Here is a 27,832-nt window from a genome sequence, read left to right on the forward strand (position 1 = left end):
AAGCAGAGCACCAGGCAGTGGCTGGGAGCAGGCAGGGAGCCGCTCGGCCGTGCTCACCCCACACCCGCCCCTCCCTTCCAGGTTACACCGTCTCCTCCGTCATATCCACCAAGCACGAGCGGATTTACGTTGCGGGAGCACCCAGGTTCAACCACACCGGGAAAGTCATCATTTTCAGCATGCACAACAACCGAAACCTCACCATCCACCAGGCACTGAAGGGAGAGCAGGTAACGCTGAGGATGTTGCATGGATTTTTCCACCTGAGGGGTTGCTCCCCCATCAATCCTCCCCCTTCATTTTGCAAAATCTTCTGATTAAATGGCTCAGCAGTGTAACGCACGCACGAGCAGCTGGATAGATGTCCTGGCTGTCGCTGCACCCGCAGCTCCGGCCAGCGCGGCTGTAGGAGGGATGGGGCTTGGAAGGTCCCTGCGGTCCCCACCAGGGAGGGTGGCAGCGCCCCTGCACGCCAGGAGCGTTTCTCCCATCCCCTCCTCTGTCTCCTCCAGATTGGCTCCTACTACGGCAGCGAGATCAACTCCCTTGATGTCAACGGTGATGGTATCACCGATGTTTTGCTGGTGGGAGCCCCCATGTACTTCAGCGAGGGCAGGGAGAGGGGGAAAGTCTACGTCTACACCTTGCAGGAGGTATGTGGCAGCACCGTGGGGCAATTTGGGGACACCGCAGGGGCCAGGGTGTTTGGGGACTAGCACGGGAACTACACTGTGTCCCCTCGTGTCACCTCCCCAGGGTGGCTCCGGGCTGCACAACCCAGCAGCTTCCCTGCGAACGTCACCGGGCGCAGCAGCCCGGTCCAAAGGCAGCAGAGCTTGGCAGCGCCTCGCTGTTGTGGCTGCGGCAAGACTCGAGGAGGATTTCTCTGTTTTCTTTGTTTATAAACAATCTCAGGAGGTTTGCTCGCTGCCAGCGAAGGGAGCCCAGCCTGTGCTGGAGCAGAGCCGCCTCGTCTCGAGGTTTTGTTGCTCCCAGCTGGGGGACCTTCCTGGCCCCAAGGAGGTGATGCACAGGGTGCAAGGCGGGGTCTTTGCAACCTGGGTGTTTCTCTGGAGAAACAGTCTCCATCTGCTTTGCCTCCCCCAAAACCTTTCCCTCCAAGGACGCCCTCCTGCCCGGAGGCTGGGCCAGGCATGGGGTGCTGGGGGCCAGCAAGGTTGGTCCCTCCAGCATTGCTTCAGGGCACAGACAGGACATGTGCCACCTCCATCCCCTGCCTTGGTGCCCAGCAGTGCTCTGGGGCAGGACCAGCTTCCCTGCTGCCCTCAAATCTGGGTGAAAATACAGTTTCTGAACCAAATCCATCAGGCTCTAGGGGCATGTGGGGCAGTGAGTAGGGTGTGCTCTATACCCAAGGCTACAGAGCCTGCCCAGAGCAGCAGGAGTCCCCATATGTAAAGCACAACATTTAATGCAATTATTCACGTAGGCTGCTATAAAAGGAAGGCAAAGCAGGTGTGGGGCTGGCACGGGGCTCATCCATCCCCAAGGACATCCTGGGCAGAAAGTCCCACAGCCCCAGGAGGGCTCTCGCCTCCTTCCTTAGAGAAATTGTTCACACATCACTGCGTCTTGTTTGCTTGCCTCTGAGGGTTTTCTCCTCGTGCCACGCTTGCTGCTGACGTTTTTGCCGGGGTGGGGGGGTTTGCCTTTTCTCTTTGGCTGGCCCAGCAGAACCGCTTCGTTTCCAGCGGTGCCCTCGTCGATCTGCAGAGCTACCAGAACTCTCGTTTCGGCTCCTGCATCGCCGCTGTGCCCGACCTCAACCAGGACTCCTACAACGACCTTGTCGTCGGGGCGCCTTTGGAGGACGAGCACCAAGGAGCAATATACATCTTCCTTGGCTTCAGAGAGACCATCCTGAAGAAGTACAAGCAGGTATGGCTCCTGGGTGCTTCGGTCGTCCTCGCCCTTCACCAGAATAAATGTCATTTGTGCCCATTTTAAGGACAGGTGGAGCACAATAAATTCACATGCGGTATTGCATTGTTAATTCTTATTGCTGGGCATTTATTCTCGTGAGGGGTCCAAGACAAAGCAAAAGCAGGGTATGGAAAACACGCTTGAAATTAGGGGCAATGCTTAGCACTCGGTGCAATGGATTGCTGTAGATGAAATATTTCTTACGCTTGTGACAAATAATAAGTATGCAGAGTAATTTCACCAGAACTCTCTGGATGGTGCCTCTGAAGAGAAACTGCTCTCGCTCCCTGGAAAATTATGTTTGGTGCAATCTTGGAAAGGGAAAGGGACTTGGAAAGGGACATCTTCAGTGGTGTGGTGGAGGTCGGCCTGGCAAAACCCTCCTTCGCAGGCATGGATGCTCCTGCTGGAAACCAGACTGGATTCTCCCCTTTGCTTTTCAGCGGATAGCGGCTGCAGACCTCGCGCCAGGCCTGATGTATTTTGGATGCAGCATCCATGGACAGCTGGACCTGAATGAAGACGGGCTCATAGACTTGGCCGTCGGCTCCCTGGGGAACGCCGTGCTGTTGTGGTTAGCTGTGTCTCGTTTGGCACTCTCCTCTGCCTGAAGCACTTTGCAATATGCTGACATTTTTCAGAGGAAAACTGATGTCCCAACAATCTGGCCCATCTCGCCACAATAACGACTCCCTGTCTGGTGGGGCTGGGGGATTTCAGTGCCTTTGGGCCTTAGAAGGACATCAGAGTTGGGTTTGCGTTGGATTTCATCATTAGCTCCCCAGAAGTTCCAAACCAGCTGAGTGATTTGTGGTGATTTGCCCAGGCTTCCTCTGTTCTTTAATAAAAACGATTTATATTTTCAAATATTGATTAATTGGAAGTCCCTTGAAGCTGTTAGGACAGAGGGGAGCTGTGCCCAGCAGAGATGGGCCACCCTTGGGTGTGCCTTGGAAAGCGCCACGTGCGTGCAAGGGGCCCAATCCTGCCCTTGGTGCTGAGCTACTTCACTGGCATAAGCAGGAGGCAAATATATGCAAGAGATTTTATTCTTCAAGTACTACATAGATGAGCTGGGAGTAGATCAGCATACTGTTGTGGCCTTTTTGCCTTCCTCCGCACCATCTTGACACTGAGAAAATGGGTGAAGAGGTGTGAAAAGGGCAAATTGAGAGGTGTGGGATTGTTTTGGAGGCTGCTGCAGGCGCCTGCGGATATCCTGTTCCCCAGCACATCTCCCAACCCTTGCTCACACCGCAGGTCCCGCAGCGTGGTCCAGATCAACGCCAGCATCCGCTTCGAGCCCTCCAAAATCAACATCTTCACCAAGGACTGCAAGCGGAATGGGAAGGATGCCACCTGCATGTCGGCCTTCGTCTGCTTCACCGCCGTCTTCCTCTCGGCTCACTTCCAGACGGCCAGCGCAGGTAAGCGGCGTGGCTGCTTGCATGAACAAAAACCCCAATTCTTGTGTTGTTTAGGTCTCCAGCCCCAAGGGACCACCCGGCTTCCACCAAGGGAAACCATCTAGGAGCTTGGCGTGCCTGGAGGAGTGCGCATGCCATCTGCCACATCCCTTTTTATACCCACAAATTTGTCCCTGGCTGATGTAACAGGGATGGTGGCTCTGCCATTAAGCAGTGCCAAGAAACACCCCAAGGATACAACCTTACCTGTGTTTAACCTCTTCTCTCACCTACGCCCTGGGGCCAAGCTCTCCTGCAACTCGTCTTGCCATGGTACGTGCGACGGGGATGTCACCACCATCCCACTGGCCAGCGGGACAGGAGGTGACATGCCCGGACCACGTCCCGCAGAGTTCACCCATCCTCCCCGCTGCAGGAGCAGGACACATCTGCCGACCATATGTGCATGTTTCCCTAATATCCCGGGGAATCTCTGTGAAGTTATTGGCCAGCTCTGCTATTAAACCCTTGCATGTTGCTGTGACCCTGTGTCTACCCGGCAGATGCCCATGACTCAGCTGGAGCAGGGAGAAGCGATAGCAGCTTGGCTCCCTGCAACCTGGCAGCAAACGCTGTCAAAGGAAAATTGGGTCTCCCAAGTGAAGCCAAAGGAAACACTCCCATTCTCTAGAGCAAGAATTTTGATTCGTACTATCAAACCCAGTGTTTTCCTCCTCCCTGCTATAATCGTGGAGCTTGCAGGACAAAAAGCTGAGTGGGGTTTTCTCCATTTATTTACTTTTACACTTATTTCTACCCAGAAGATCCCCCCGCCGATGGTGCGTGCTGAGGGCTGACGGTTGCTCTTTGCTTTCTTGAGCATTTTGCATCGCATTAGTGTAGTGGGTGCAAATCCCCCCCTGCTCAGCCCCGGGTTGGGGACCTTCAGTTTCTTTCTGACAGCACTGCAGGAAGCAAATGTTACCCAGCAAAGCGCCCAGGAGAGGAGAGCGCTCCAGCATGCAATGCCTCCAGAACTGGTACAGGCCAGCATGTGAATATATAAAGGGCAGACGCCTATATATCCTGCACAGGTTTTACTCGGTGCCTTGTCGTAATGTATTTTAAAAGTTCCTCTTTTGACCTGGAGCGTGGATGCTTTGCCCAAAAGAAATGTCTGTTAGAAACAGGTAGCAATAACCATAACCTGATTTTTTTTCCCAGTTTTCCCTTAGCGTGCTCCCTGCCACGCCCCTCCCAGAGGGGCAGTCGGGGTTTGAGTCCACAAAAGCCCATTTTTTGACCCGGTGTCACTACACGGCGCGCACCACCCCGCGTTAACCCCTGACGGCACTGCTCTCCTTCCAGCACTGCGGTACAATGCCACCATCGACGAGCGCAGGTACACGCCGCGGGCTCACCTGGACGAGAGCGGGGAGCGGCACACGCAGAAGGGGCTGGTGCTGCTCGCCGGGCAGGAGCACTGCGACAGGCTCCAGTTCCACGTCTTGGTGAGTGTGAAGTAGGACAAGGCTGGGGTCCCCTCCTCTGCCGGCCCCGGGGAAGAGCCGGCTGCCCGAGGAAAGATGCTCTCCACTTTGTGCAAACAGCAACTTGCCAGGACGTGGTCGGTGGCTTCATGGGGGCTGGAAATGAGCCTCATCCCCTCAGGTCGGATTTCTTCGCGCTGGGTTTGATGCGGTCAGGGATGGAGCCGCTGGCGCGCGTGGCAGCTGCCGGGTCCCTGAGCGCTGACTTCATTGCAGCCCCGGCTTGCACTGCGCTCCCTTCCGCGAGCCGCTAGCCATGCTCTCAGGGAGCACGTGCACTCCTGATGCCCGGCTCAGGCTGGGCCTCCTGCTCCAAAATCGGTGAAAACTCTTTTTTTGCTTTGGGAACCACATGCCTCCGTGCCAGTCCCCAGTGCTGTCAACTTCTGCCCCCCTCTGACCACCAGAGTCCCCCTCCCCAGTTGCAGGAGCCAGCGAAACCCTCTGCATTGCTTGCAGGGAACAGCTGATGCGCAAAGCTGGCCAAAATCAAACATTCCCAGTGAATGATGAGAATATTGCAGAGGCCAGGGAGGGCTGAGCTGCCAGACTGGCCTGGCCCCGAGCCCCGGCCTGAACTGCCGTGACCTTCTGGGAAATTTGAGTCTGGAGCTTGAGATGGAGCTTGTGATTTAGCCCAAGAAGCATCTCACTTCAGAGCATCTAACCATACCCTGTGTGGCTGGTGCAATGCATGGGAAGAGCTCACGGAGCTGCAGGAAAGGTGCAGCTTTGCTACCGGCCAGACGAGCCCCAGGTAGGAGTTGCAGGACAGCTCCGTCCCCCCCGGGAGCCTGGCTTGGGGTCAGAGCCCCCATGGCATCCATCTTTTGGAGCCAGCATCTCCAGGGTGAAGGATTTCCCACACCATCAGACCGGTGCTGAGTAGCACCGCCGAGCTCAGGTTGTCCCTCAGGCTTAGCTGGAGAGACAGGATGATTACACACCAAGTATACTAGATTGCAAAGCTTTTATTTCCTAAAATAACCACACCTGCCTGTAGTTCTGCCTTATCTTGCTCTCTGATGCTGCCCCTCCACAAGCAGGACCTCCGTCCTTCTCAACGATGCTTTCTGTCCGACGCAGGACACAGCTGACTATGTGAAGCCGGTCACTTTCTCCATCGACTACGAGCTGGAGCACCCCGAGAATGGCCCCATGCTGGATGACGGCTGGCCCACCTCGCTCAAGGTCTCGGTAGGTAGCAGCACCGACCTCCCAGGGTGCCTTGTATCAAACAGCAGATTTATCTCTGAATGTAACATTTGCTTCTTTATCTTGGGATTGCAGCAATCCCTGGTCCCTCCCATGACAGCAATGCATTGGCATTCGCTGCAGCCGGGGGTTACCACCCATGTCCCTTCTCCTTGGAGTATAACCTGGGGTGCAAAGCGTCACCATGCTGCTCTTGTTGTCCCGCTCAGGTCCCTTTCTGGAACGGGTGCAATGAAGATGAGCACTGCGTGCCTGATCTGGTCCTGGACGCCAGAAGCGATGTGCCCAGTGCCATGTGAGTAGGTCGCTCAGAGCATCCTCCCAGCCAGAATCACAAACCGGGGTGGCTCCAAAACCCAGCCCTACTGTGCTCTGTAGATACTGGCATCGCAGCTGGTCCCTCATCCAACGCCACCACGAGGCTCATCGAACACCCCCACGAGGTGCTCCTCGGCACCTCCACTCACAGCGGGTCTCTGAGCCTCTGCCTGCTCCCTGCCTGGAACAAATAGGCAGGTTTTTTCTAGGATCCACAAAACAACTAATATTTGATGCCATGGTGATGAGCCCCAGGGAGACAAATCAGTAAATAACAGGGGGGAATAAATGCAAGGCTGGCATTACCCACCTGGCAATTACAGGCTTGACTCACACAGCAGAAATAATTATACATTACATCTGATCGCCTAGAGAGCTTTTAAAGGCTATCTAGGAGCACAGGAGACTGAACCTCCGCTTCTCCCCGATGGCAGTGGGCTCCGGACCAAGGTCATGGACAGCACTGCTACCTGGGGATTGCTTGTATCCCATAATTCAGCATTTATTGCTCTGTGTCTCCTGCAAAGCTCTTGGGAGGCTGTGACCCGGGGCACGGCTGGTGTTGGCTGGGCTGTGCTGCGGGAGGCTGAGGCTGAGGTAGGGGATTATTTATGGATCTTCGTGGCTGGAGTCCTGCAGCTAATCATGGGCAGACACCATAGTGATGAGGGTGCCAGACCTCAGGTCTGCTTCCTCGCGAGGCCTGTGGAGTTTTCCCGATGGCATCAGGAGCACTGGATCGTGCCCTGTAAGAGCAGCTGATGCGGAGGTGATTTCTGCTGAGGAAACCACCTTTGAGGTGACTTGTTGGAAGAGCGCGCTGTTCCTTCAAACCAGTGCCCTGGCTGCCCTGCTGTCAGAGGCAGAAGGTGGCTTCGAAGGCGGCACCGTCCTACGTTATTCTTTCCTTTTTTTATTTTGCACAATGAAAATAAATGCCCAAACGCCCGTCAAGTCTGTAAAAGCAGTTGCTGCCACTGCAGAGTTTGTGCCGGTACACTTACCAGGAGGTAGATCTCAGCCAGGCTGAAACTAAATGCCAGCTTTACCCTTTGCTAATGGTATGGAATCGATTTTTTTGCCTTACATCCCAGCTGTATTAATCGAGCGATTAGGTTTGAGAAAGCTAGGCTCCCTTAGCCAAAAATCACGAGCAAAATGACGGTCAACGGGAGGAATTTGTGAATCCTCTTCCCGCAGCAGCACAACAGAAGGACAGCAGGGATTTCCTTGCGCTATCCTATGCACCATGCACATAAAAATCCTGGGGCTGGGTCTTGGCACGGTGCTGCGGGCCTTCACCGCTGCCCTCCTCTTGCAGGGAGTACTGCCGGAGAGCCCTGCGGAGGGCACCGCCCGACTGCTCGGCCTTCAGCCTCTCCTTCGACACCTCCGTCTTCGTCATCGAGAGCAGCAGGAGGAGGGTGGCCGTGGAGGCGGTGCTGGAGAACCGAGGTGAAAACGCCTACAGCACGGTCCTCAACATCTCCTTCTCCAGAAACCTCCAGTTCGCCAGCTTGATCCCCAAGGTGAGGCTGCTGGGGGAGATCCAGGGCTTTCCAGAGGCGCTTTTAATCCCGGCCGGATAAGAAAGCTGTGTCCTAAACCAGAGCCCAAAAATGTCTCCATCCCTCATAAATCAGACATGTTTATGGGCTTAGTTTCTAAACACTTACATCCCTTTCAGCTCTTTATTTTGGAAATACAAAAACGTTCAAATTTTAAGAGCCTGAAAGAAGGTCAAATGCAGATGAAATTATTTCCCTCTTTATTTTTCTACTCCAATAGTTCAAAAATACTCGCTGCACGTGGCCAAGTTCCTGTCAGGGATGAATTTTTGCAGCTGAGATATAACTCCTGGCAATATGGGCTGATAATGGGAACGTGGCCACAGCTCAGCATCGAGCCGGGCGATGCCGCTTCTTTACGGCTGTCCCCTGGATGAGCCCACCGTGCCCCATCCACTCCCACCCTCCCCAGTATTTCACCCCCACCACTCGCCCGGTCTCGGTGCTACCCCTCCCTTTTCCCAGCGAGGTTTGGGGAATATGCTGATGCTGCTGAGCCCTCGCTCATCCCTCCCCAATGACTTCATACCCGCCCGCAGATCCCATGTCCTGCATCTGTTTTTCTACAAGCCATGCCAAGGGAAAATTGCGGGGCACGTTGCCCACAAAATAAGAAAAATGCATTTTCTGAGAGATTACTCCAAATCAAGCAAGAGGGGAAAACCCTACAATGCTCAGTAACAGAAAGCTCCGTGCAGCAGTGGTTGCAGGAAATATCTGTAGCTGGTTACAGAAGCATCACTGCTGAAGGGTTCCTGGCTGCCTCTCCTTATAAATAAGCCAATTGCCAACAGGAGGGGATGGATGTTTCTGTCAGAGGCTGTACAGAGACCCAAAGAAAAAGCAGCTGTGGCCCCAGAAAGTCCATAATCTCAGCAGATGAGTGGGAGGAAGCTCCGGGCTGTCAAGGCATTTTCCCTGCGGCTGGTGCTGGGATGTTTCAGCTCTTGGGTAGGTCTTGTCCAGCGGCAGCAGCTTGAACCGAGACCCTTGTGAGGTCTAACACAGGGCAAAAAAACTGGGATAGCTCGTTGTCTCGTGGTGGGAACGGACCCCTCATACAACCAGGCTACAGCCTCTTGTAGGGTTGCTACAGCCTGGCAGCAAAGGAGGCCGAGCAAAGTCGGTGTCGCATCCCAGCCCAGCCTGCGCTTGGGCTTTGCGATGGGCAGGAGCTTCCCCAGCCTGGCTGGTGAGCTGGAAGGTGTTCAAGCAGCAGGAGTGTAATTGTTGGGATGAGGAAATTAAATATTACAGCTTAGCTCGTGGCCATGCAGAATAATAGCTCATGTTAGCTCTTGATGCTCCCCTGTGACTCCTCATCACAGAAAAATATTCTTCTTCCCGATTATAGTGCCAAGATTCATTGAGTTCATTCATTCACCACTGTAGTTAAACTTCTAAAGAGGATTTAAATCAGGAAGCTGGTAGTTGCTTGCTAGAAATGCCCCTCTCCAGGAACGGCCCTAGAAATTCAGCTGCAATGGAAGGATTCCCAGCCTGCGTCAAGTGGGGTGGGTGGGTTGGTTGGTTTTTCCAAAAGTTAAAGCCTGTTTTGAGCCCTGTGGGTGTGTTTGGTGTGTCTGCGGCTTTCATAAAGAGCCAGGTCACAGGGCTCGTGCCCGGTGTCACGGACATGTGGCGTCCCATTATAGGACGACACGGACATCAACATCGACTGCATGACCGAAGACAAGCACCCCAACAAGAAAGTGTGCAACGTGAGCTACCCGTTCTTCCGAGCCAAGGCTAAGGTAAAGTTATTCCCTCCTGCCCAAGCAAGGCTTCACCCATGGGGCGGGAGCCCTCTGTCCCCGGCACGGTCGCAGGGCTGCATCCATCCATCTTCGGGCTGGGCAGCTTTGAACAGGATTTTTAAAGATAAACATTTGGGTTCTTCCCTTCCTCTGCCTATTGCTGGTGTTTGAAAGGCGTGTTAGGGGAGCTGGGCTGGTTAGGATGCTGCCTTGATGCTAGGAGAGCACCAAAATGAAACCCAGTTCCTCTGAGTCAAAGAATTTGACTCCAGTCCTTTGGGGCAATTTAATGTGGGCTTCAAACCACCTATGGTAACTTCCCTGAGCTCCTTCCCAGGACGAGGGATCCTTCCCTGCATGAGAGTTCTTCCTTGCTCTGAACACCCAGGGTCCCGCCAGACCCTCTTCCAAGCCTGCCCAAGTTCCCTCGGGCGGGCGGCATCCTCCAAACCGTGGCTTAGAGCAGTTCCCAGCACCTGGGGTAAGCCCAAGTCCAGTGAGCATCATTTTTTTATATGCCATAAAACCCTTTGCAAACATTATGAGCAGCATTAAGGTAGGAAACGCAAGGAGATACCATGGGCAGAGCAGGACCTCGCTCACCAGGGCCACTCACTGCAGTCACCTTATGAAATCCCACCTGCTCATCCTGCACCCCCGCGGGAAAACAAGCCGAGACAAGCGGGATCTGAAGAGAAAAATCTTTCCAACCACTGTATCTGTCTGAAGCCTTTCCTTGTCAGAAGCTTGATAATGACAGACGAGCTCCAGGCACCTCGCTAGGGTTTAAAGCTCCCAAAAAAAGCCCTCTCAGATGCCTGTGGCCGTACACGAGAGCGCAGCAGCCCCGACTCCCCATGACCTATGGGGGCTGAGAATGCATCTGCGTGGCATCAGGTAGTCCAGGTCCTGCCAAAACAAAGACAAGCTGGAAATGGAAATTTGGCCCAAGAGCAGCAGGAGCTTTAATATTATACTCAGCTGTGCAGTCCCAGACAGTTTGAGGTCATTGCCACAGCTCTTGCAGATGTGACATTTATCACATTTTATTGTTGTTGGCCTCTCCGCGGCTGCCTTCCCCCGCCAGCCGACCCCGTGCCGCGGATGGGAGTGAGCGGCCTCTCGCTGCGGGTCCCCTGGAGGGTTTCCTTTCCAAAGAGGGGCTGCTTCCTTCTCCGACCTCAGAGAGAAAAAAAAAAAGCAGTGTGCGGGGCTGAGAGCAAATCCTGCAAATCCCTGGTGCGGCCTTTTCTCTCCCTGGAAAGCTGAGGCTCTGCCCAAAACCCGGCAGCATCTCCCGGTGTGATCAGGGGGATGCCTTCGCCCACAGAGCCCCCGCACCGCTCCCGGCCAGCACTCAAGGTTGGGCTGGTCTTTTTTTCCACCCCCCACTTAATATTTTCTCCATTCTCCAACCTCCGCAGGTTGCTTTTCGCCTGGATTTTGAATTCAGCAAGTCGATTTTCCTTCAAAGCATGGAGATCTACTTGATGGCCAACAGGTTAATGGTTGCTTTCTCCCTTGCGCGCGTTCGCGAGGTCAGCGGGGCGCTGCCTGCTGGCGTTGGGTTTCCTTCTTCCACAGCCATAGGTGATGCTGGAGGTTTTACTCGGGGAATAACGCCAAGGAAACCCTGATTGCCATGGGTTATTAGAGTGTGCAGCCGTGTATTCGCAAACTAGGCTATTTTTATTTATCTCTATGTTTGTATTCATCATTTTTCTGTACATGTGGAGGCTGTGCCGCTGCTGCCAGGCTCTGCGCTGAGCAGAAAGGGTCTCGGCCACTGCTGCTTTCTTACCCACCTTCACAGCAGCAAATACACCCAGGAAAAACATCTCCTAACAGCTTTGCAAAATTATCCTCGCTCACTTGCCCCACACAGGTGAAGTTTTTCTGACACCCAAGTGAAATCTCATTAGGGCTGGGTTTTTTTCCTTCGTTTTCATCGATTAATAGAGCAGATGAGGATTCGCGCCTCCAGGGCTGCTGCACCACTTTAAGGCTGCTGGGTGTGAAACCTCTTTCCAAATGCTCTACTCTTATGGCCTTGGGCTGATAAAAGTTACAGAATAAAATCCCTTCTCTTTACACTTTGGCCAAAAACCAGAAGTTCAACCCTTCCCCACCCCCCCCCCACTTCCTTATGACCCCCCCAAAAAACCCAGAGGGATTCAGCTCCCACCTCACAGCCCACCTCGTCCTGCTGCTCTTCCAGCGACAGCGAGGAGAAGGAGAGCACCAAGGAGGACAACTTCGCCCACCTGAATTTCCACCTGAAGTACGAAGCCGACCTGCTCTTCACCAGGTGCGTGTTTTGGAAGGGGACGCAGCTTTTGGGGGGACGCAGCTTGCAGGTGTCCTTGGGGAAAACCAGTGCTGGCCCCAGGGGAGCTGCGTTCGAACAGACCCCAGCGCAAATTGGGCTTTAATTTGGGGAATTTGGGTTCGGTTTAGAAAAGGAGCTGAAGGAACCATGAAAATCACTCTGCAATGGTTCCTCGGTGCTGCACAGTGGGTCCTTATAAAAATCAACAGCGAGGAGCAACAAGGTGCTGTGCTTTCATAATGTTTAAATGCACAAGTCTTATTAAATAGGTGCAAGGGAATTTTTTTTAAGGGGAAAAAGTACTTATTGTAGGGAATAATGTTCATCATGTGTTTCTGGCCAGCGCCTGGGCCGGTAGCCATCGCACTGAAAAGCACCTGCCCAGAAGCTCAGCTGGGGGATGTGTGCGGAAGGGTTTGGGCATCAACAGTACCTAAAGCAGAGAGTGTCCTGGGTCCAAGGCGAGCAGGGAGCTAAGGCACAGATGACAATTTATTAACCTGATTATAAGAACAAACGTGGACCCCAGAAGCACGTTCCCTGGCACCGCTTGCTGTAATCCTTAGCAGATTTTTAAGACCTTCAGTCACCTTTTTTTTTTACACTAGAGGCAGTGGGGCACTGAAAATAAAACCACTTTAAAACTTAAAATCTGAGGGGAGCGGGGGGATTCTCAGTTTAACAAATATCAGAATCGCCCTTACAGCAGAAGGGAGAATTTGGAGTAAAAGTAATGGCGCAAAAAATTCAACTTTGGGTACCTTCGGGGGAGGGGGTGGAATAATTTCAAAGAGTTTTGGGCGTTTTGGGCCAGGCACGCTGTCATGACACCTGCGAGTGTGCGTCCCATCACAGGTGCTCCCAGCCTGGGTCCTGTGGGCACCTGTTGGATGTTCCTGGCTCCTTTCCCTCCTCTGTGACACAGAGATGTGATTTACCTCCCCTGATTTATACATGACGTTCAAGCCGCCAACCAGGGCCTTGGATGTCTCTGTTCTAATAAAAAAGCAAGAAAAATTCTACAAGGAAAGGGAAAATACCGCAGAAGCAGAATAGCGTGAAAATCCCCCATCTCTTTTTGCACGGGGTGGAGCCAGGTGATGGTTTCCATCCAAAATGTGGTCAGACAGACCGAAAGCCCTCTCCTTGGGGAATCTGCCTGGGGGCTGGGGCAGCCCAGCCTGGTGCTGGGGGCAGCTGGGAACGGGGCTGCTTCATGGTCTGTTTGCTCCGAGCCCTCCTTGTGACTTGTCCTCCTTCGTCACGACAGGATGTCGAGCCTGGACTACTACGAAATCAGGTCGAACAGCTCCCTGGAGAGATACGACAGCATCGGCCCCCCCTTTCATTGCACCTTCAAGGTAAGGAAGGGGTTTTAAACAGGCTCAGGGACCCCCCCAACACCATCCCGGAGGTGGGATGTGCCACGGACACCGTGCTCGTCCCCATCCCGCGAGACACCAGTGCTCCGGGCACATCTCTGTCCTCTGCCCTTGCAGCTGCAGAATCTGGGCTTCTTCCCCGTGGACGGGGTGACCATCAAGCTCACCGTCCCTGTGGCCACCCGGGCGGGCAACCGCCTCCTGCTCCTGACCGAATTCATGGCGGACCAGGTAGGAAGGGGTTTCATCCCCATGAAGCACGTGTGGGTCCTTTCTGCACCGGGGGTGGGGATGGAGACACCCCGCAGCGGGTCACCCCATCCCTTTGCAACCCACCCACCCCCCCACCATGCTCAAATCTGCACAGACAGTCTTGGCTTGTGCCTGGGCTTCTCCTTTTTGCTTTTGCTTGGCTGGAAACATGGAAAATGGTAGCGGCCAAAGGGTTTAGTCCAAATATTTCTCCAAGCTAGACCTGCCCCTGGTATGCAATGAGTTCTCAAGGGTCTTGAAAGCATTAGCTGTGCCTGGGGTCCACTGCAGCCTTGAGCAACCATAAAAGTGGTGCGAGGGCTGGGAGCGGACTCTGGGGCACCCTGAGCCTCCACCTGCCTCCGCAGCCATGCAGGACTCACATGCTGGTGATGGAAAGAGCCTGGCACAGGACACGGTGTGTTTATGGATGGGTTTGGTTTGATGGGGGCATTTTGTGCTCTGGCAAAGTCCTCATGTCACCTACGACACCCCAGCGCACGTGGCTGGCATCCGGGATGGGGGTTTCCACTAGGCTGAATTTTTGCTGGGGAGAGGCCCAAAAGCACAGGAATTAATTAAAGTAGGATGCTGTCCTCCTTTTGGGCCGGGACCTCCTCCAGCCCCGTGGTGCAGCGGTGGCAGCTGCATCCCGCAGCGACCCCAGCTCAGCACCAGCACCAGCAAAGCCCAGGGGGTGCCAGGATCCCCCCGCTTCCACCAGGATGGGTGCCAAACACGGGGCAGGATGAAGGGAGGTGGCTGCTGTGGTCCCCATCCCTGTGCTCGGAGCCCATCGGCTTCTCCCGCAGGAGAATGCGACCTGCAACATCTGGGGAAACACCACCGACTACCGGAGGACGCCCGCCGAGGAGGACCTCTCCCGCATCCCCCACCTGGTACGTGCCTTCGTGGGCCTGCTCCTGGCCCCGGGCTCAGCTCTGCGGCCCCGGGCTCAGCTCTGCGGCCCCAGGCAGCCACCAAACGAGAGAGAAAGCCCCTGGGGTGGGGATGTCCCATGGCCACGGGGGAGGGTGGGTGCATGGCCCCTCCACTGGGGTTTGGCTCTCGCTCCCCTCGATGTGTGCCAGGGAGAAGCCCAGGGGGGTTTTATCCCCGTTTCAGCAGCGATGCTCCCATGCCACAAACTTTTCTTCCCTTGCAGAACCACAGCAACTCTGACGTTGTTTCCATCGACTGCAATGTGAAATTAGCCCCCAATGAGGAGATGAACTTGCACTTGCACGGCAATCTGTGGATGAAGTCTCTGAAAGCAGTAAGTCCTCCCAAAGCAGGCACGTGGCTTTTGGGGGAGAAATCCCCCAAAGGAGCCCTTGCACCATGAAAATGTGTTCTTCTTATTTTTCCTCCTCTCCTGCGATTGCCTTCCCTCCCAGGGAGCCCATGCATGTGTGGGGTGATTTTTGTTTTCAAATCCTGCTTATTCTGTCAGTGTGTGCATCCAACGTACCGCACGGCACCTCATCATGGAGATTTTAATCTCAAGCAGTCCTTTTTGCTGCAATTTAGCTACACTCACTACTTGACCTGCAGCGTCCTCCCCCACGGCTGTGGCACGCAGCATCTCTGGCATGGATGCAAAGGCCTGTAGGGGGCAAAGACTTGGGGGGGCACCCACTGGGGTTACTGGGTCCTCTCCCATGGCCAGTGCTCATGTCCAGAATCTCTTTGAACAGCTGAAGTTCAAGTCACTGAAGCTCACCATGAACGCCGCCCTTCAGCGACGCTTCGGGAGCCCCTTCATCTTCCGTGAGGAGGACCCCAGCCGCCAGGTGAGCCCCCCCCACCCCGGGCAGGACAGTCACACACGGACCTGGCAGCCTTGGGGATGCCACAACACCCCACTCTGACCCCAGTGGGGAAAAACCCCATGGGCAGCAGAAGGGCTGGAGTGACCCATGCTGGCACCCGGCTCCACAGAGCCCAGGGCAGCTCGGTGCAGCTGTGCTCAGAGCTGGGCAGCTCCGGTCCCAGGCCTGCTGGATTGAGGAGGGAACACCTCAGCCAAATCACTGGTGTGCAGGGTGCACATCCTCCCCTGCAGCTCCAGCAGCCTCCCAAAGGATCCCCACCATCGTGCATCGGCCCCAGCCCACCCAACTCTTGCACCCAGTGGCAGCAGCGTGTTTTGATGCTCTTTCCTTGCAGATAACATTTGAAATCTCCAAGCCGGAGGAGTCGCAGATCCCCATCTGGATCATCCTGGGGAGCACGTTAGGAGGTCTCCTGCTCCTGGCTCTGCTTGTCCTCGCGCTCTGGAAGGTGAGCAGCCCTTAAGCCATGCTCCTTGGGGGCTCAATGCAGGACACCCCCCCCATGCATGGAGGGACCCCCAGCTCCGTGTTCACAGCCCCACAAGCCCCTCGGCACCACTGGGCATTGCAAAAAGCTCCTTTAATGTATTTCTGCTGCCATATTATTTACATTCAGGCTCTAAACCTCCTGGTAACATCCCACTAAAAGAAAGACTCTTCCCAGCAATCAGCTGAAGTAATGGTGGGGTTTTTTTTCCTTTGTTTCTCTTTGATCCCTACAGCTTGGCTTTTTTAAAAGCGGGAGCCGCAGGCGAGCGGCGGAGCGGAGCGCCCAGGGGCCGGAGTGATGCTGCCGGGGCCACCGGCTCCCCTCCCCGCATCCCCGCCCAGCCCCTCGCCAGTTACGGAGCAGAGGTTCGCCTCCATGCCGAGGGATTTGGGTGCTGAGCTCGGGTTTGCAGCGAGACGAGAGTACACCCCTTTGTGTGAAGTCACCTAAACAGGTCCAAAAGCCAAAAATAAAAAAAGAAGGAACCCTACACATGCCAAAATCCCCGACCCCCTACTCATGGCCCCGCGCCCCAGCGAGAGGAGCTTCAAGCTGGGTTTGCAATGAGGTGGCAGCGGTGCGGGGCGGAGGGGGCCACCGAAGCAACGTGCCCTGGCACGTGAGGCAAAGCACGGGGCTGCAAAAAGAAAAAAATCTTTAAAGCAATAATCTCCTTTAAAAAAACAAAAATGAGGCTTGCTCGGTGCCGGGGCTGAGCTGTAGCAAACCCCTGGGCTTTGCTGGCCGCGGCTCTCGAACTGCATTGCATTCGTTAACCGGAGCAATTGGGTGGAGATTTTAATTTGCCTTCTTCTTAATGCACTGACTACAAACGATAGCAAATTAAAGCACCTTAATGCAAATCTCCAGTGTCCAGCTGTACATACTTATTTTGAAACTATTTACCTGTTTAAGCAAAGAAGGTAAAAAAAATTGAAAAATTGAAAAAAAAAAAAAATCAAACCCCAGTTTGAAGTGTTTTCTACAAACTGAGCAGTTCCGAAGAGCTTGTGTCCAGCAAGGGTCCGCACGTGTATTATAATTGTACATACTCGGTGTCACGCGAAACCGGATGATCGGTGCTGTTTGACAAAAATCTTTCTTTTTGCATAACAGAATTATTTATGCTAATATTAATTTTATGGATGAAAAGAAAGCATATGTCCGCCGGATGTGTAATGACTTTTGTTAAATACTGTCCTAGCAATTTTTTTTTAAGGATTAAAAATACAGTATTTTAAAAATTAATAGCCTCTACTCCCCTTTTGTGCCAGCCCACGTCCAGGGCTGGGCTGGGCATGAGCAGGAGCTGCTCCTACCCCTCACGGCGGCAGCGGAGGAGGATGGGGCTCAGGCATTTTCCTCCACTTATTCCCTGGGGGATGCAAGGTTTTTGCAGCCTGGTTTCGGTGGGATGCTGTTGGGGGGGGTGAGCGGCTGGGGGGGTGGGGGTGCAGCCTTAGCACCTGCATGAGCCCAGAGGGAGACCTGCTGCAGGATCAGCCCCGTGTATTGTATAAAACGGGGGGGGGGGGAATGTGTCGGAGAGCAAAACTCCTGCTGCAGGTGCCAGGGTGGGTGCCTGGGGCTCCGTGAGGCCGGGCAGTGGCAACGTTCCCACGGCCCTGAAGAGCCCAAACTGTGCACATTTATTTTTTTTCTCTCCCTCTTCATGCTCAGTTGTTTTTTTTCCCTTACCGCGCTCGAAAGCACAGCGGCAGGATGCACGAGGACCACTGCCAGCGTCTTGCCAACCTTTTATTGCCAGGAAAACATAAATAACTGGTTTGCAAGTCTTTGCCCAAAAGCATCTCAGCCTCTCAGCCCTTGGTACCACGAACACAGCAGCCGCTCGCCTCCCCCTGAGCCCCCGCACGGACCCTCGCCAGGGTTTGGGTACCTGCAGCACCGGCTGCAATGGGGGAGAGCTGAGGGTCACCAAGGGCTGGGCAGGGTCCGCCAGCGGGGCGTCCCCAGGGCTGTGGGGGTGCCCTCCTGCTGCCGTCCTGCTCCAGAGCCACACATCAGGGCAGACACATACATATCTAACTATATATATAAAAAGAATGAGAGAGATAGGGTGTTTTTTTTTATATATAGGTGTGTATATTGGTTATGGTCTCTCTCTCATACACCTGTGTGTACATAAATCCTCCAGCTTCAGGAACCCCCTGCTCACAGGGAAGCTGGTGCACCAGCCTGGGGGATGTATATGTGTGTGTTCACATGTTTGTGTGTGACTGTGTATCCACATCTATGTGTAGGGGGGTGTGTGTGGTATATGGATATAAGTGTGTGTATTTGAGTCCATCTCCAGCTTTGGGAAGCTGTCGGCACAGGGGACACTGTAGCCCAGCTCAGATCTCTGTGTGTGTATATATGTGTGTGTGTGTGTATACATATGTGTGCATAGGTATACATTCACGTACACGTATATAACAAAAAGTATGGGTGTTTATATAAATATAGGCATAGAGCTGTGTGTGCATATATTAATGTGTATATGTATACAAATATGCATATACACATATCTTTATATTTATTATTTATCTCTATTTTTTTATATATAGAAATATACATATACACGTATATACATTATTTTCTCTATGCTGTCCCTGCACACAGCTCTCCCACCCAGCACATCCCAGGGCCCGGAGCAGCGGCTGTCGCCCGCGGGTACCCGGAGCCCGTCCCCCGCCGAGGCGTGGGGCCGTACCGCCGCCGCAGGCTGGTGCGCGACAGCCGCTCCGCGCCCCCGCCGGGGTGGAGGCTGCACTTCCATTCCCACCCACGCAAAACACCCCGGGAGCCCCGTGCCCATTTCCCCCTGCAGCGCAGGGGCGCGGGGTGCCCGGGGCGGACGCCCACCCTGTGGCTTCTCCTTACCTAAACCAGTGCACCAGCACTTCTCTGCCTGCAGCTTAAAATGTGATGAGGGTTTGTAGCTAGTGAGAATTGGTTAAAGCTCCTTGCACCGCCAGCTTTTATCAATTTAAACCAAAACAGCGTAGGGAAAGCAGTCAAGCTGCTCCCACAGTTACTTCGGTTCATAAACTCACGCTCACGCAGAGGGGACGGCAGCAAACGGGCACCGCTGGCGCGGGGGACGGGGCTCGAGGCCAGGGGGTCCCCGCAGAGCCACCGCTCCCCCACGGTGCAGCAGCGGTGACGGGGCTGGTGTGCAACCCCTGCCAAAACACAACACTTCGGTCCCAGCGGTTCGAAAAAAACAAATAAATAAACTGTTTTCTGAAAACAAGTCACTTTTTCTTTCCTAAGCCCAGCGCTTTCCTTTGCTTGCTGAGGCTCTGGGGTAGAGCCGAGCAGTGGGTGCCTCCACGGAGACGTAGAAACCTATGGAATAAATGTGGAAAAACAGATTTTTCACACAGGTGCGCGATGCCAGAAGCAGCTAGGGCTCTGGTCACCACCTAAGGGCCATGGTATAAGCCCAAAGATGAGCACGTGAAGCACCAGCCGCAGCTCCCTCCGTGCGCGGTGGCACCACCCTTGTGCTTGGGAACGCGCCTCCCCAAGCGCATCCCTCCGGCCAGAGGGACCGGGATGCCGGCGAGCAGGGCCAAGGGTTCGCTCAGCATCCCCCCCACCCCCGAGTGTGGGCTGGCCTCGGCAAGGTGTATTTTTAAAAGCTCTCTGCGCTGAGCCAGCGCTGTAAATCACAGACCACCACCTACGGGCACCCACCCCTCGTCCCTGGCAGAGGGGCCGTCACGCAGCTCCTTTTTCCCCAGTGAAAGGCGCACCTGCAGGGTTTGTACAGATCTTTTCAAGAGCTTTAACTAACGCCCACAAAGAGAGCGAGCGCACTCTTTCAGCTTTTAATGCTTGAAAAAGAAATTCCCAGACTAAGGAGAGGGAAGGTCCCGGGCCAAGAGCCACGACGGACTTTGCTGCACCCACCGGCGTGCAGAAACAGGCACCCGCCGGCTTTTTCCTACCCCTTGGCCGGGAGCTTTTACTGCCATAGCGAAGGCAGCAGAAGAGCACGTGCCCGACGCCACCTTCCCGGGCTGCAGCCAAGCAGGAACCCGTCTTCGCAAGGAACCGGGACAAAGACCAGGGACCACACCTGAGACAGGAGCGGCTTTAGCGTCAGCTGCTCCTTCCATAGCACAGACCTTCCCCCTCTTTATAACGTGCTTTGCAATCTCTACTGACAAGGAGTTTTATTGCTGCTTCTGGGTAACAGCATCCTCTCTCTTCAGGTCTTCACATATTGAAATCATCCGAGGAGCGGCATGAACAAAGCAGAACCTCAGCAAATACCCTGCAACGGAGCCAAAAGCGGGAAAGGATCAGAACAAAGCTACGGGAAGGGAGGAAGAAGCAGCTTTTCCGCAAGATTATTCTGTGTTTAACTTCTTTTTCTTATTAAAAAAGCAGAATTGTGGGAGGAGCAGCTTCCTTAACCTTATTATTACCTACAGATATTTCAGGCATGCACGTTTGTTCCAAGAATGCTTTTATACAGCTATTTCACAAGAACACAACACACAGATTAGGCCATGTCAGAAACAGGCCCTGAGGAAAGAGAGGGGAAAAAAAAAACCAAACACAAAAAAACACCAAAAAACCCCAAACAGTGCAAGGAAATACTGTCTCAATCAATGACACGGCAACGTGCAATGATTGCCAATCCAGAATGCTTTGTTATCCAGCGAGCAGCATTCGCTGCTGAAAGGGTTCAGCCCTCTCCCCTCTTTCCCCTCCACTAAGTCAGAGCCAAGGACCACTGCCTCCCACTTTTAACTACGTGCACATCATGAATTATAAATGTGCAAGCGTAAAAAGGCATGGCAAGGCTTCGGAGCTCCGTTTGAAGCACATGGCACAGTATTACAGAGGACTTCTTTCCCGTAACACATAGACATCAATTCATACATCGGTTAATCTTAACGGGGTCAGCTACCAGTAACTTTACCAGCTAAATAACAATCATCCGGTGTGCGCTCTCAAGCTGTCAGGTTTCAGGTTCAAAGCTTTAGCATTAAGGGACACGATCCCAGAACGGGAGACTCAGAGCGTTCCCCCAGTTCTCACAATGAGCCAACGACGACTCAAACATTTTAAACTTTTTTTTGCAATTCCAACAGCCAGGCTGAAAATCGCCACCGTAAATTCTCAGTAAAATACAAAACTGCAGCTTTCCTCATGACTTCCGATGAACCCATCTCGGCACGCAGGAGGAAGACCCTCAGGGCCACAACACACAGGACCATGAACACCTTCCCAGGCGCGTGACAGCACCCGCTTGCTGCATTAGGGACCCAGGCGGCTGAATTTGGCTTTGCCGTTTTGCCTGGCGCGAGCCGTGTTTCTAGAAACGCAGCAGTCCGACCTACCTGAGACACGACGGACGCGTATTTCACTCTAGGAGCTAGTTTTCAGCAGAGTAAATTGTGCAGCTTCGAAGACACCCTATTTCTAAAGCTTCTCCCTCCAAGGAGACGCAACGGCCAGCGCTTACGGCACCAGACAACCTAAGCAGCGCTATTCTGCTTGGCACTAGGCAAAAATTAAGAGTTACAAGCTAATTCCACATTCAATGTTTATTTATTTGTAATACAAATAGAACCGTGTGCCCAAATCTCGCCTTAAAGTTCTACCCAGATTGTTTAAAAAAAACCTAGAGAACATTCTTTCATCATCTGACAGTTAAAAAGCTGCATTTAAAATAAACAGTTTTCAGTAGCCTGTCAAAACAAGTGACATTTTACTGCCGGAGTATCTGCAACTTCTACCAAGGAGAAGTACTTTCTCAAGCAACAGCGTTATTATACAATCAGTTGCTTATCATAAAAGACCTTGTGATAGGACAATTTTTTAAAAATCAGTTTTAATAGAGATTTTCATAATGAAAGGAGTAAAAATCATGAAAAACCCTCGAGTCCAATTCAGGGAGGCACAGACTCCACGCTTATCGGACAAGCCAGTCTCAAGCAGTATCCCGCTCCAAAGGAAGACTCTCTTTGGCGACAGACTACTCCATTAGGAAGATACAGCATTTGGAATCCAAGAGTGCAGTTTTACACACTTCGAGTCAAAAAAAGGTGCGTGTTGATCATTGAAACAACGAAAAGCAAGTTAAAAGCATTTTGAAATGTTGGGACACACACAAACACAAATACCCTATAAATTTTCTAGGTATCCATGCATGATCTTTATATATGAGCAACTTAGCTACATAAAAAGAAACCATGACTCTGGTTCGTTTCGGCCAATGTGCAAGTTCCTTTTTCAAAAGTTATTCAATACTTACTGTAGCAGTGTGAATGAAAGAGCTGGATATTTCAACCGCTATTAGATGAACGTACCGTAGCTGAATTTAAACCTGTATTTCCTAACAGAGCATTCCATACGTCTGTAGCTGTTGAAAACTGCCGTTCAAAACTTAATTTAAAAAAAAAAAATAAAAAATCCTCAGCATTAACTGAAAGGCATCAAAAGATGGTGAGGTACGAGAGCAATGGACTGCTCTCTATGCCGAGACTTCGCTTTTAACCAACCTCCACACAATTTCCAATTGTTCCTTCCCACCTCACTCCAAGAAGTTTTAAAATTTGCCAAGCTACTGCCTCGGTAGCGGGGTGACACAGGCTTTCAGAGGTGCCTTTGTAAATAACTACCTAAAGCGTTCGGCTGCAAACCGTAAGCGGAGACGTGTATTGGGAACAAAACATTCTGCACGAGTTACATCGGGGGTTCTTTTCGTTTTGTTTATAAAAAAAAAAAAAAAAAGGAAAAAAACCCCAAGAGATAACGAAGCAATTCTCTGAATCAAAAGAAATGACCAAAATCTCAAACATCAGATTCGACTACAGGAAAACGATGTGGCTTTTCTCCTCTCCGTTTCCCACCCCCGCCCCGCCCTGCCAAGACCTGCATGAGAACTGAGGCTGCAGACTTGAATCCAGAGGAACCCCAAAACAAAAGAACTGAGAAAAACAACTCCGTGTACACGTATGTACTCTGCTGTCTGCAGCTGATGTCGTCCCGGGATAGCACCACCGCGAAAGATTTTACGTAGCCTAGTGAAACTTCACAAATTCTTCCAGAGTTCTGGGGATCTGGTTTTGGTAGCTGATGTTATAGATCCGTACTGCTCGGGCAGCCAGGCACTTGAGACTCAGCTTCATTTGAGTTTTAAGGAGTATTTCAGACACCCCTGTTGTACTTTTATCAAGAGGGGTTTTCTTCTGCTTATTCGTCATGTCTGTATGAGCACCAGCCTCCACCAGGCTAATGATGATGGAATGCAACGTCAAGAAGTCACTGATGGGCCTGTGGTATTGGACAATGATGTGGAGCGGACTGTTTCCTTCGTTGTCCACAGCGTTCACATCAGCACCACAATCGAGCAAGAGTTTTGTGACGAGCGCGTTAGGAAAGCTGCAGACGTCGTTAGTGTGGAAGTCGTCAACCGGCGTGCTGGAATTGACAGCGTGATGCAGCAAACTAGAGCCGTCCCGAGTTCGGGGATCGAGGTGAATCAGGTTATAAATCTGTTTGTTGATTCGCGACTGATCCTCTTCACTGCACTGGGTCTTGGTGGAGATGCAGACTAAGTAGAGAAAGGTAAAAATGTTGCATTCGTAGTTGTCCATGGCTGTGTGGATGTCAGAGTCCTGGGTGGTTTTGATCCGGGACATGCCTTGCTCTATTTCCAAGACGCTGCACCTCAGAACGCTCTCGATGTCCTTGGCTTTAACAGGCTCGTTTAAGTGTATCATCTGAGAAAAGACCTGGGCAAACCTCAGGAGGTCCTTATGAGTGTTCCTGTTGCCCTTTTGCCTTAGATGCAACGCATGGAGCCATAGCTTGATGCACTGCTCAAACTCCATGTTATCCGCATAAACAGCCCCACGGTAAATAATGGGGTGAGAAACATCGATATTGTCCGAGCCCAGAATTCTTTCTCGCACAATGAGGCCTTCCATGTGAAGGGCATCTCTGTCCTGCCTAATAGACTCTAATTCCTGAGGAGTCCTGCATTCAGTCCTGTTTCCATACGCTTCAATTTGTGGAAGAACTTCTTTTTCAATTATATTCTCGCTGTCTCGGTACCTCTCCAGCATCGCTAAATATAAATAGTGGTAAGTCTTCGTTATATCATAGTTTTCTCTGTCATTTGCAAACGAGGCACCCAGAAGCTCGAGAGCTTCAATCTGGCTTCTCCTGTCGCAGTCGGCGTGAGCAAGCAGCAGCTCTACGACGTCGGCCTTGCAGCTCTCGGCGGCGACTTTCAGCGGGGTCATCCCGTGGCCGTTCACCATCATCGCCGCCTTCCACTTGACCAGCTCCCTCACTATTTCCAAGTGGCCGGCTTCGGCCGCGAAGTGCAACGCCGTGGCACCGCAGTGGGCTTTGGCGTTGGGATCGGCATGCTGCTCGAGGAGGTACCTCACCACGTCCGTGTGGCCTTTGTAAGCCGCAATCATAAGGCAAGTGTTGTCGTACTTGTTGGCAATGCTGATGTTGGCGTTGTTTTCCACCAGGTATTTCACAATGTCCAGTCTGCCATCGAAACACGCGGCCCTCAGGGGAGTCGAATTGGTCACCGTAGTGTGATTCACGTTGGCGCCGTGACTCACCAGCAGTTTGACGACTTCAAAGTGGCCGGCTCCTGCTGCGCACCAGAGCGCTGTGGCTCCATCAATGACAAAGCTAAAAACGTAAAGACAGAAACAAGCAGTTAAACTGACGCTCTTTCAAAAGCCTCTCTCACAGGCAGCCGAGCAGTATGCCACAAGCCGCACATACCCAGCCATTAAAAGACATTTTATGGCCATCCTGGTTTTGTACTTGAAGGAATTTACCGGGATAGCCAAGGGAAAAGGAAGAGAGACTTCTCAAGCACACAGACCTCCCCAAGGAAGAAGCGTTGAAGTTGAAACTTCGAAGCAACCAGGGGATTTAGCCCCATTCTGCACTAGTACTTTCCGGGCTGCTTTGAAGAGCCTACCTGCACGCTCCAGCCCTCAGCCTACGGAGGTCTCAGGGAGAATAGCTGCAAGAATTACCGCTTCTTTGATGCCTTGTGCCAGAAACCAACAGGTTAAAGAAAGAGAGAAAACTTAAAATCGACTTATCGACACAAAAAAAAACGAATTCAGGCATGAATAACAGTATAGCTCTGCAATACACGGGCCCTGGCAGCAAAGCCAGCCTAAGAATTTCAGATTGCTTTACTTGTTCTCTCTCCCCGAGCTGCAAAATAGCCCCCGCTTCCACTGCGCCGCTACTTCTTGTTCGAGAGACCGCACTGTAAACCAGACCAGCAGTCTGGTTACACAAATGGAACTCCAGGAATAAAACAAAATTTTAAAAAGCAGAAGTACTTCAGAGATCTGTTTTACACCAAGGCCTCGTAGACCGCGATGTGAATCGGCTTTCTGTCACTCGGAAATCAGGGGACAGTTAACTTCAGCAAAGCATCACAGTTTCTTAAGCTGTTTTCATTCCCAAATCCAGCACGCTGTGTAACTACAGAGATAAAGGCTGATGTTCTTTCCATTCCCCTGATTTCTGAAGTAGCACTTTAACACAGAAAGAGGCAGGGTTCACAGCGCAGTTAATACACACTTGAGGTGCATCCCAAATCACAGAGGGGCAAATACCTTATTTCCCTATGTCCAAAGAGACACATTTCCCGAAGTTAAAATATCATAAGACACCCAATTAATTTTACCAGCGATCTTTATCATTTTATGAAGGTCTCATGAGGCTGAACAGGAATAGTTGCGTGGCTGTCTGTAAACCCAACACCTCTAGACGACATTTCAGGGGCCATTTAAGAGCTCCGGCACGCAGAGATGTCTACACTTTTATTCACAGTAAGAAGCTCCTTATTATATAAATAAGCACATTGAAATACTTTTCTATTAAAACAGGAGGAAAGTCACGACCTAGGGTTCATTAGTGAAGAGGAGCTAATTCATTGGTGTGCTACAGGTATGTATTTACAAGTCGAAAGCCCAAACAAGGGCAGCTGCTGTGCCACCTTATCTCAGGGAGGACAGTACCGCGGGATCACATGCCTCCGCTCTTCAAACCAGGCTGCGACTCCCACTGCGCCCATTGTGCCTCAGACAACACCTCCTTTAATCTCTACAGGCAGAGGCTCTGGCAAGCAGATCGCTATCCCATCAAGGCACAGCATGAGAAATGAGAAAATTCAGCAGCAGAGGGGGGCTGACAGCCCTCCCTATCGCTTTGTGACACAACAGAGGCCCTTCTTTTAGCTGAATTTGGGGCAGACCTCACCCTAGGTATTCTCAACCAGTTTTTGCTAGTGGCAAAAAAAAAAAGCTGGAAGAGGAAGAAAGAAAAAAAAAACCAAACCACAGAGGGCAGCTGGTTCCTCCCCCTTCATTCAGCGTGTACGAACCAAGCCAGTCTTTCCCTGGGCCGGGTGGAGCTGCGCAGGCAGAACTCCAGCTCATCAAGTCAGAGCCAGATGAAAGAGATCAGCGGGGACCCATCACGATCCCTCTCACTCAGTATCTGATGCGAGCTCTCCCCTCTGCGCAAGCGACCTGCAGAACCTGAAGCTGTTCAAAAGACCAATCTCCCTCCACAATTAGCCAGCCTTGTGTTTGGTACTGACGTACAGGCAAGAACTTGACAAGCACTGTGGGAGATTTGAACAACAGCGTTCCTCCTTCCCTCTGCCGCGGCAGCGTGTCGCCCGGGGACCTGGACATCATGGCCAGGCTCCTTCCAAAACTGCGGCACCAGCACGGCTGCCCCGGCCGGGTCCCAGCTGGGGGCCTGGCACCCCCTTCCCACCCTAAAATGTCATGTTTCACTCGTGGCCATCCCACCCATTGGCTCTCAGCAGTGAGGAAGGGATGATTCCTCAGGATGTCTGGGCAGGACGTTGGAAAACCTTCAATTTGAGTAAACAAAGGCCTGGCTCCCGGTGTGCGGGCACCACCTTACCCTGACCACCCATGGCAGCGAGCAATGCCACAGAAAAGGCCGCTTTGGCACAGCGGGAGAGAACGCGAGGCGATGAGAGAATACGAGGTGGTAAGAAAATGCAAGGTGATAAGAGAATACGAGGCGACCCTCTCGCCGAGGGGAAGCTCGATGAGAAGCGCTCCAGCCTGCGGCGAACATTATTCCATCTACAGATTCCAGTGGGAGATCTCGACAGGGCGAAGGCATTTACGGCTCGTAAAGCATCAGGTGGGAGATCTCAAAGAGCAAAGGTGTTTTTATGGGTAATAAAGCACCTTCCCCAAGGCCGGCTGGGGGAGCGGCGTGCCGCTCAGCCCCTGCGCCGTGCCGGTACCGGTTTCTGGCCGGGGTTTGGCGTCGAAGCGGCAACGTGCTCTACGTACCCGTCGAAGCGGACGGTGCCGGTCTGCTGCGTCTGCACGCGGTAGTGCTCGAGGAGCAGGCGGACCACCTTGGTGTGGCCGTTGCGGGCGGCGATGATGAGCGGGGTGGAACGCTGCCCGCCGTGCTGGCTGACGTAGCCCAGCAGGTATTTGATGTCGCTCTCGGAGCGGTTGAGGAGCAGCGCGGCCAGGGTCAGCACTCGCCCCTCGCTCGCCGCCTTGTACACGTAACCGGCCAGGCCTTCCATCGCCGCCTCCTCCTCCTCACGGCTACGGCACCGACCACCGGGCCGGCCCCGCCCGGGCCTGCCGGCCTGCCCCGCCGCCGGGGCGGCCTCTCCCTCCGCCGCCTCCTCCGTCCTGCCCCGGTGCCCGGCGGGGGGCACATGCGGCCCCCTCGGGGACAGCCGCCCCCGGGGC

At 52.9% G+C, this 27,832-nt stretch overlaps 2 protein-coding genes across 4 annotated transcripts in view; one reads left to right on the forward strand and one right to left on the reverse strand.

Moving 5' to 3' along the window:
* ITGA11 (integrin subunit alpha 11) overlaps positions 1-20,485 on the forward strand; it is a 51,855-nt gene extending 31,370 nt beyond the window's left edge. The window contains exons 12-30 of one of the 3 annotated variants that reach the window (XM_064456023.1): positions 82-230; positions 513-653; positions 1,693-1,899; positions 2,388-2,518; positions 3,205-3,371; positions 4,719-4,861; positions 5,987-6,097; positions 6,325-6,410; positions 7,755-7,962; positions 9,657-9,755; positions 11,183-11,259; positions 11,977-12,066; positions 13,358-13,448; positions 13,587-13,700; positions 14,534-14,620; positions 14,887-14,997; positions 15,419-15,514; positions 15,891-16,004; positions 20,273-20,485. In XM_064456023.1, coding sequence (XP_064312093.1) covers positions 82-230; positions 513-653; positions 1,693-1,899; positions 2,388-2,518; positions 3,205-3,371; positions 4,719-4,861; positions 5,987-6,097; positions 6,325-6,410; positions 7,755-7,962; positions 9,657-9,755; positions 11,183-11,259; positions 11,977-12,066; positions 13,358-13,448; positions 13,587-13,700; positions 14,534-14,620; positions 14,887-14,997; positions 15,419-15,514; positions 15,891-16,004; positions 20,273-20,287 — 2,237 coding nt within the window. In that variant the 3' untranslated portion in view covers positions 20,288-20,485. Of the gene's footprint in view, positions 1-81; positions 231-512; positions 654-1,692; positions 1,900-2,387; positions 2,519-3,204; positions 3,372-4,718; positions 4,862-5,986; positions 6,098-6,324; positions 6,411-7,754; positions 7,963-9,656; positions 9,756-11,182; positions 11,260-11,976; positions 12,067-13,357; positions 13,449-13,586; positions 13,701-14,533; positions 14,621-14,886; positions 14,998-15,418; positions 15,515-15,890; positions 16,005-16,278; positions 17,289-20,272 lie in introns of those variants that run through there. The other 2 variants (XM_064456021.1, XM_064456022.1) reach the window with 2 other exon arrangements.
* Positions 20,486-21,601: 1,116 nt separating this feature from the next.
* On the reverse strand, positions 21,602-27,808 carry FEM1B (fem-1 homolog B). The gene is made up of 2 exons (XM_064456024.1): positions 27,413-27,808; positions 21,602-24,731 (listed from the first exon to the last, which is right to left on the reverse strand). The coding sequence occupies exons 1-2, from the start codon at positions 27,658-27,660 to the stop codon at positions 23,096-23,098; spliced, it is 1,884 nt and encodes a 627-aa protein (XP_064312094.1). The 5' UTR covers positions 27,661-27,808; the 3' UTR covers positions 21,602-23,095.
* Between the last annotated feature and the right edge of the window lie 24 nt (positions 27,809-27,832).

This window comes from Phalacrocorax carbo, chromosome 7 (assembly GCF_963921805.1).
Source record: "Phalacrocorax carbo chromosome 7, bPhaCar2.1, whole genome shotgun sequence".
Classification (NCBI taxonomy): Eukaryota; Metazoa; Chordata; class Aves; order Suliformes; family Phalacrocoracidae; genus Phalacrocorax; species Phalacrocorax carbo.